At 38.5% G+C, this 8,182-nt stretch overlaps 1 protein-coding gene across 3 annotated transcripts in view; it reads right to left on the reverse strand.

Moving 5' to 3' along the window:
- LOC101857145 (small heat shock protein p36) overlaps positions 1-8,182 on the reverse strand; it is a 26,734-nt gene that overhangs the window by 7,961 nt on the left and 10,591 nt on the right. For 2 of the 3 annotated variants that reach the window (XM_005108357.3, XM_005108352.3), the window contains exon 2: positions 1-308. This exon is cut by the window's left edge. In XM_005108357.3, coding sequence (XP_005108414.1) covers positions 1-89 — 89 coding nt within the window. In that variant the 5' untranslated portion in view covers positions 90-308. Of the gene's footprint in view, positions 312-8,182 lie in introns of those variants that run through there. The other variant, XM_005108353.3, reaches the window with a different exon arrangement.

The raw sequence follows: 8,182 nt of genomic DNA on the forward strand, positions 1-8,182 counted from the left end.
TCCATATCTTTCTCCATATCTTCCCATATTTTCTTTTGCCTATCTTCAAAATTGTAGTTATCCTTATTTATGGGGATTCGTGTTGCCATACTGATTTGATTGGAGCAATGCCAGCCACAGGAAATTCAGTTTCTCAGACGCAAACGGTATTCCGTAGTCGACGTTTTCACTGATCGATGACAATGAGGCAGTTCACAGACAGGGAATTCGTAGCGTTGGTGAATTTTGTCGTCACAAGAGCTTGATGTAATCCACACACTTCAAAGCAGAAACACAAGTTAGGAAGTTCGTCAGCTCATATCCTAAATCTGAAAAGAAAAAAAAAAGAAAAAGAAATTGTTTACATTTTCTTTGCTTAAAATAAAACACAGTATAAAGAGAACATGCGTTTGATGACGAAAATTGTGCAGCCAGCGGCTCTGGTTTTTAACTTTTAATAGAGTCAATTCGGTGAGCGGCGCGATATGAGACGTCGGAGTATGTGTACTATAGACTCAGTAATGTTGTTTTAGACACCATCATTTGCAAGACGGGAGAAAGTCTGCAAACTCTTGCAAACATATTTTTTATTATACAATGCATATTGAAATTCACACTTCTCGAAAATGATTTTTCTCTTGGAAGAACATTCGGCCAACACATAGAATAAGGGACGTTATCAGACGAACCTTAAATAACTGATCCGTAATAATCAGTTTTCTCCCTTGCAATTGTTTCCCTCCCTCTATCTCTCTCCCTCCCTCTATCTTTCTATCTATCTACCAATCTATCCATCTATCTATCTGTCTCACCCTCTCTGTCTCTGTCTGTCTCTGTTTGTCTGTCTGTCTGTCTGTCTGTCTGTCTGTCTGTCTGTCTGTCTGTCTGTCTGTCTGTCTCTCTCTCTCTCTCTCTCTCTCTCTCTCTCTCTCTCTCTCTCTCTCTCTCTCTCTCTCTCTGTCTTTCTCTCAGTTCTGATCTCCACTTTTTATATTCAATCTCATATTAAATTTGATGTTGCTATTTTGTTGTTGATGATTAATATGATGGTTTGTTGTTGTTGTTGGTGTTGTTACTTTCTTCTTCTTCTTCTTCTTCTTCTTCTTCTTCTTCTTCTTCTTCTTCTTCTTCTTCTTCATCTTCTTCTTCTTCTTCTTCTTTTTCTTCTTCTTCTTCTTCCCCGGTCCTACACTTCTCTGTCTCTGCCTTACAGAAAGAAACACACAAACTCTCTCTCTACTCTCATTCTCTCTCCCTTTCTCTCTCTCTCTCTCTCTCTCTCTCTCTCTCTCTCTCTCTCTCTCTCTCTCTTTCTCTCTTACACACACACACACACACACACACACACACACACACACACACACACATACATACATACACACACACACACACACACACACACACACACACACACACACACACACAGACACACACCCGAGCGTGTATACGTACAATGAACGTCACTTTTTAAACTCCACGGCAAAGCCAAGGCCAGGAAGAAATCAGTAAAAGAATATATATAATGTTGTTGGGTTAAAGTATAAAGTGAGTCAGGCCATAATATAATAGTGGATGACGGCCATCTTTGGCAAAAAAAAAAGAATATTATGATTCAAACAACACTCTAAAAAGGAATATAATATATTATGATTAAAATAACACTCTATAAAAGAAGAAGGATTACAGAAATACGCCAGAACGTTAACTGTAATTATGAGAGAGGTAAACATGAGAGAAGACAGCAGCAGCTGACGGAGCAAACACCCTCGGCATGACAGCAAGCCTTATTCGTGTTTTCTGGGCGTGGGGATAGAGGAGGGGTAGGGAAAAGTGGGGTAGGGTGGGAGGGAGGGTTAAGAGAAACACCTCTTCTTCAAACAATGCGATGAAATGTATAGCCAAACGATACACCAGAGATAAATGTACATTTCGTGCCATAGAACGATGAACGACATGAGCGTGTGTGTGTGTGCATTCAGAGCCTAGCAAACATACATTTTGAACTGACAGCGGTACTTTATAACGATCTATGAGAAAGAAGCTGAGGCTGACGTGCAGGGAAGACCGGGGATGGTTGGGGGTTTGGAGGGGGGGGGTCCGTATATAGCTTGTGTTATTTCGCAAAGTCGGTAGCATCTAATTACATCTAATTAACATAATTTTAAGTAAGCATCTACTAAGGTTTTGTACATCAGTTTCTTCATAGTCTATTCAGTATGATATAAGTGTATTAGAGATTTTCTAAGGTCCAAGTTTTTAAAACCCACAGGAGGGCGTAGGACTCATAGACTCCTTGTCGCATCAGGAACACACAAAATATTTTACTGATGTAGTTAATCATAATGGTACTAATAGCAACAATTTTCTGTGCAACCACCCAATACTTGTGCTAGCTTTTATCACCATAATATAGATTAATGCATATTTGTTGTCTTCCTCTGCCCTTGGAAAATCCGACTGTCAAAACGCTGAGCCCACTTTTAAACCATATTTTGTCGAGGTAAAAAGTTATCCAAAATATATGCACGATCCTTTCCTTTTTTCTTTTTTTTTTCTCTAACCAGACAAAGGTATGCTTATCATCAAAACGATTGTGATATCTTAGAGTAGATGAAGGATCTGTACAAATCTATACAATCATTGAGTCACTGATGGAGAAGACGAATTGCTCCAACGAGTTCTCGGCACAAAGTCAAAGGGGCATACCTGAACACTGCGTCAAAGCCGACAACATAATTTATAGCAATATAAACCGTTCAATCTCAGGTTATAGGGAAATCAGGAGCAAAACAGAAAAGAGATTTTTTTTAAAAGTTCTAATTGAACTCGGTACAATGAGATATTTTCACCTACCCTGTATCTAATAGAGTTGTTCAACACACGCAAAGTATCAAGTCACTACAGAAACAAAAACAAATGTTCATTACTATTACACACTCACCACTTTATTGTAAATACAGGCCTCTTCAAAGAACGAAGTAACACGAATTTCTATATAAAGCATAAATCTAGAAACGTCTGAGAACTTCCAAGATGTAATTTAGTAAAAACAGCCCACCATGGGTTCAGCTCCACCGGTAAAAGTGCGTGCGTCGATTGCCGGTGAGGGAGCGACCCCAAACGTACATGGTCTTCTGCACAGAATACTGAGGGGCGAGTTTCTCGGCTACGTTTCGCAATCAAGCAGTTTGGTTTCGGTTGTCGGGCAAAAGTTGTAAGGTTTTTTTTGTTAGTTGTTGTTGTTTTGTTCGTTGTTTTGTTTTTTTGTTGTTTTTTTTTGGGGGGGGGTATAAAAAGGGGCGGGGTGTTTTAATTTATCATAGTGATTCTACCCTTCAAACAAAACACTAAACACAAATAATAACATTATGTCGTTTAAAAACGGAACACTTTAATCCAAGGAAAAGCGAAGAAGAAGGAAGCATGGAATGAAAGAAGGCAGCATACAGCAAGGCACACGTTTGGGTGGCTGTTAATATAGTGTAATAGAAGTGTGTGACTGTGCGAAAGGGAGGGGGAGGGGTGGCGAAAACTGATAGAAAAATAAGGTTCAGGGCTTAAACTATTTCAATAGACCTACTCAAGATTTTGAACCAGGCCCTTTACACACTGAAAATTTAAAAAAGCTCTTTGCACCTATGAAAAGGCAGGGTCTTATGTGTACAAACCCTTGACAAAACAACTCGAATTAAATAATCAACGCCTTCATTAAGCACCGTATGTATAATTGAGGGATAAGAGGGCAAAACGAAACCCGTATAAGGTTCAACCATTTCTCTCTTGGTGTTTCTCTCAAAATGGATATCACATTTCCCAGAAGCTTGTCTTCAGACTATCATATTCCAAATCTCATTCGTTGCTGGACCCAACTATAATTTTTAAAGTCATAATCTTTAAAAGCTATCATTTTCAGGATGCAGTGTTTTTTTGTTATTGGTTTGTGGATCCTGGAATTTTAATAAACCCATTGAAATATTGTTACCCAGTTGTAAAACGTATCCTCTCTCATAATGTGTTTGTTTGTCTATGTATATTCATTTTTTTCTTCTAAAATGAACATCCACATGTAGTTAGTCAACATACTTAAGGTTTCCCTTAACATTCAAAATATATAATAACCATTTTAGCCAAAACTATTCATATCAGACGCTCGTATCAAATACTCCCTACAGGGAAAAGAAGTTTTATATGGGCTTCGAACTTGAGATGAGAAAGTGACGTCCGCAAATTACAGAAACATTTAAACTCCCGTCTCTTGTTCATTTTCTTTAAAAAAGACAGAAGTGCTGAGTAGTTTCGAAAGGTACAATGTATTTTGCTCACTTAATGATACGAAAAGTCAAAGTCAATAAAAATGTTAAACAGTTCAAATAATGATAGTGGTGTACAAGGAATGTTTTCAGTAAAGTGGAAGAGAGTGGAAGTGTAGCTAACAAACAATAGAAGGTTTGCGTTCTAAAAACAGAACATCACCAACCAGTACCCAAACGGCAAAAAGAAAAAAAAAAAAAAAACAGTTACTGAGGTTTAAAAAAAGTAAGATCGTAACAGGTTATTAACGTCCCCTCGCTTTTAACCAAGACAGCTGAAACAAATTCATTCTCTTCTATTCCTTGTAAAAATAAAAGACTCCGAAAATACTCAAAGAACACCTATCAGCCACTGTAACAGTCTGACTCAACTAGAGCAAGCAAGGAACAGCCTATGATCGGAACTGTACCAAGATCTCCAAGATTCCCCTGCATCTTACCTGTCTACACAGACGAACTCACTCCTTCGACGCGCGCGCAGAGTGTATTTTCAGAGTGTGCCAGCGATAAAATACGCCTGTACATGGCTATTTTTAGCCTGTCTTAACGAGAATATCCGGGGGTGGTACATCTCTACTTCGTCTCTGCCCCCCCCCCCCCCCCTTGTCAACTATTTTTTTCTCCTTCGTTCTTTCCATTCTTTAGTCACCAGACTTATCACTTTTCTTCGCAGGAATTAAGCTAAATTCATCTTTTGAGGTGTGTGACTGTGATTCATTCGAGTCGTTCAAACAAAAAACAAAAGCCAAGACAAAAATATCATTAACCATGCATGAAGCACTCAAACATATGAACAATAAAACAAGTTGTACTTAACAATCCGCCTGCATTTGAGTTCCCGGTTTGTTGAATTTGCTTTTGGCGTATAGTTCATGGAACAGGTAAAACACAATTTTCACAATATCCATGGGGTGTGTTGAAAGACGGTCAGTCATTTACTTGGAAATCATGCGATGCCTCCATCTGAGATGACATCAAATACGTTGGTGGAAAGCACAACATAATCGATAAATACTTGTTAACAGAATGTTAGGTTCATCAACATTGCGGAAGACGTCAAAAGCGATGTTTATGAGCATACCGTCACCGAGGACTATTTATCGAAGACAACAACAAAATATTAATTTCTCACTAATAATTTATTACTTCTTAAATAAAATCAATTTAAAAAATACATGTTTACTTTAGATTAACTGAACTGGCTATGTGTTATTTTTCTCTCATTTTACGAAATTCCTTTTTACTTACCAGGAATAATTATTTCCCCTCTCTAGCCCCTCAATCGCAGTGGAGCAATTACAGTGAGGGACTTATATAAACCACACAGCTATCCTACACGTCTCCCAATGATAGCAGGCTCATTTCACAAAAAGTAAATTTACATTAAACGCACACACAAAAACCCCCATGAGCGGCATGTGAGCAACTTCAATGACATTGTGTGTCCTGTTCTGAGTGATTCACCAGGTAGAACCTGCTCGAAGGTCAGGTGACCTAAATAGATCACACAAACGCATACCTGGGTCCTGAGCATCTCGTGCTGTTCACAGAAACCTACAGATGAGCTGAGCGATTTGAACGCAGGCCCAACAGGGCCTCCAGCCAAAAGTTGAAAGATTTGGAACGAGTAATTTTTTCTAGCCAAAGAGTTTCAAGCTACCCCAACCTTTAAAGATTAGCCACGTACTGGTTGAAGCATTTAATACGTGAAAGAAAGTTTGTCAAAATCCAGAGACAGAGACAGAGAGAGAGAGGGGGAGAGATAAGGGGGGGGGCAGACACAGACACACACAGAGAGAGAGAGAGAGAGAGAGAGAGAGAGAGAGAGAGAGAGAGAGAGAGAGAGAGAGAGAGAGAGATTCAAATCATTTCTGCAAGGAAACCCGTCACCATTATGAGATCGAATACCATGAAAGTCCATTAACTTGGAAACATGGATTGTGCCTTGGCTATGGTACAGCCATGTCAACACGAGTTTTAAGTCGTATATTATTATATGACCTATCTTACTAAAATTTTCAAATAATCAAACGTGAATCTTTGACATAATCTATTCACACTACTTATTTCAAAAAGTAATTTGGAAAAAAATGTAGATATTAATTTGTAAAACGAATACTCGACATAATGCTCGCGGTAATCAAATCGTGGGTAAAAAAAACGTATTATATTATTATAGGCCTCTATGTTTGCCAAAACGTCCAACTAGATCTAGGTTTCTTTTACGATATAAACCTGGGCTTAAAGTTAAAGCAGACTGACAGACTTACGAAATAGGAATTAAATGTATTAATATATAATATAACAAAAAAGACCTATTAAATAATATTTTCGCTTATCGGTTTTTTACTCAGTAATATCTTTTCACCGAAAAGGGGGTCGATACGTCAAACTAAAAAAAATGTGTTCTCTAAAAATTGAATTTAGCTAGAAAGTATCATTCACGCCATGCTGCACAGCGTTGTAGCGGTTTGCGAAGCAAATAAAATATTTTTTTATGGACGGTGAATAAGCTGCCAAAAAGTGCAAGTGATTCGTTTCTCAATCGAAGCACGGAGGCCTCACTTGTTGTTAACTATCAACCATGACAGTCAAAAGCTGACTGGATATCATTTGACTAATATATTCAGGTTTTCAAAGGCGTGTTCACGTTTCATGTTATGCTCTGTGTTCCGATATTCAAAAAGCGTATCCATCTACATTCAGAGCGAATACTATGTAGATCTAACGACTCTTGGTTGAGTACTGCTAATGGTGACGCATCGTTATCTAAATATGTCTGTGTATTTCTGTTAACGCAAAGGAAATCCAAATGAAAAGAACTCAGAAACGAAAAACGAAAGAGAAAAGAAATAAAGCTTTCCGGTATGCGTGTGCTCTTCAACGTACGTCATCAAAAGCTGCCGTTTCTGTGGTTTATCTATTTTTAAACTCTGAAACCTCTGGGTCAACAAGGACGGGAACATACTCAAGGAGAGGAGGAGAATAGCAACTGTGATGATTTTCCTTATTTAAAGGGATTACTGGGATGGACGCAGGGATAGGCCAGAAATACAACTCACGAATGTAGTCCAAAATTTCCATAACTCTGAGAGACGGAGGAGCAGGAATTTGAACATATAAAGAGTATTAGATAATATGTAGATCAAAAGATAAATAGACAGACAGACAGACAGACAGACAGACAGGCAGGCAGACAGGTAGGCAGGCATTACTAGGACAAGGTGTGTTTATGTGAATGATAGGCAGATAGGATGAAGGTAACGCAGAGAGAAACAGAGAAAGAAAGATGGAGAGAGGAATGGAAGGAGGGTAAAAAAAGATGGGGATATAAAAATCAATCTAAACACATTTCATAATACTCTGAATTAACATGGCTTTATCGCCATCTCCTAAATCACCGTAGATAAAAGTGCAAAATATCACGGACCGAGGAAAGAAAATATTGATACAATAATAAAGCTATATGTAAATTTACGTAAGTCGTGATGTGTAAAACTGCTGCTGATGATGGTGATAATGAAAAAAATTGCTGCTCTTACTGCGATGTCTGGCAACACACCTACTATTAATAAAGCTACGCATGGTAAACACGCTCTTCAACGTTTCAGAACACGTAAAGCCTTAGTTGCACTCTGTTTCCATCACTTTTGAGTTCAGCCTGTTTTTTTGTCTGTGTCATCATAGACATCTGATCTGAACATATGCCAAACGAGGGGGTTAGAAGACTCCACCCCTCAGAGTGATCTCATTAGACAGCGAGTCAGCTATCAGGTTTGCTTCCCTGCAAATAGGCAATTTCTGTTTGTCTGCCTCTTCTTAAAGTATGTAAATCTGTCTGTTCATATGTACCTTTACCCCTCCCCTCTCTCTCTCTCTCTCTCTCTCTCTCT

This window comes from Aplysia californica, unplaced genomic scaffold, assembly GCF_000002075.1.
Source record: "Aplysia californica isolate F4 #8 unplaced genomic scaffold, AplCal3.0 scaffold00682, whole genome shotgun sequence".
Lineage (NCBI taxonomy): Eukaryota > Metazoa > Mollusca > Gastropoda > Aplysiida > Aplysiidae > Aplysia > Aplysia californica.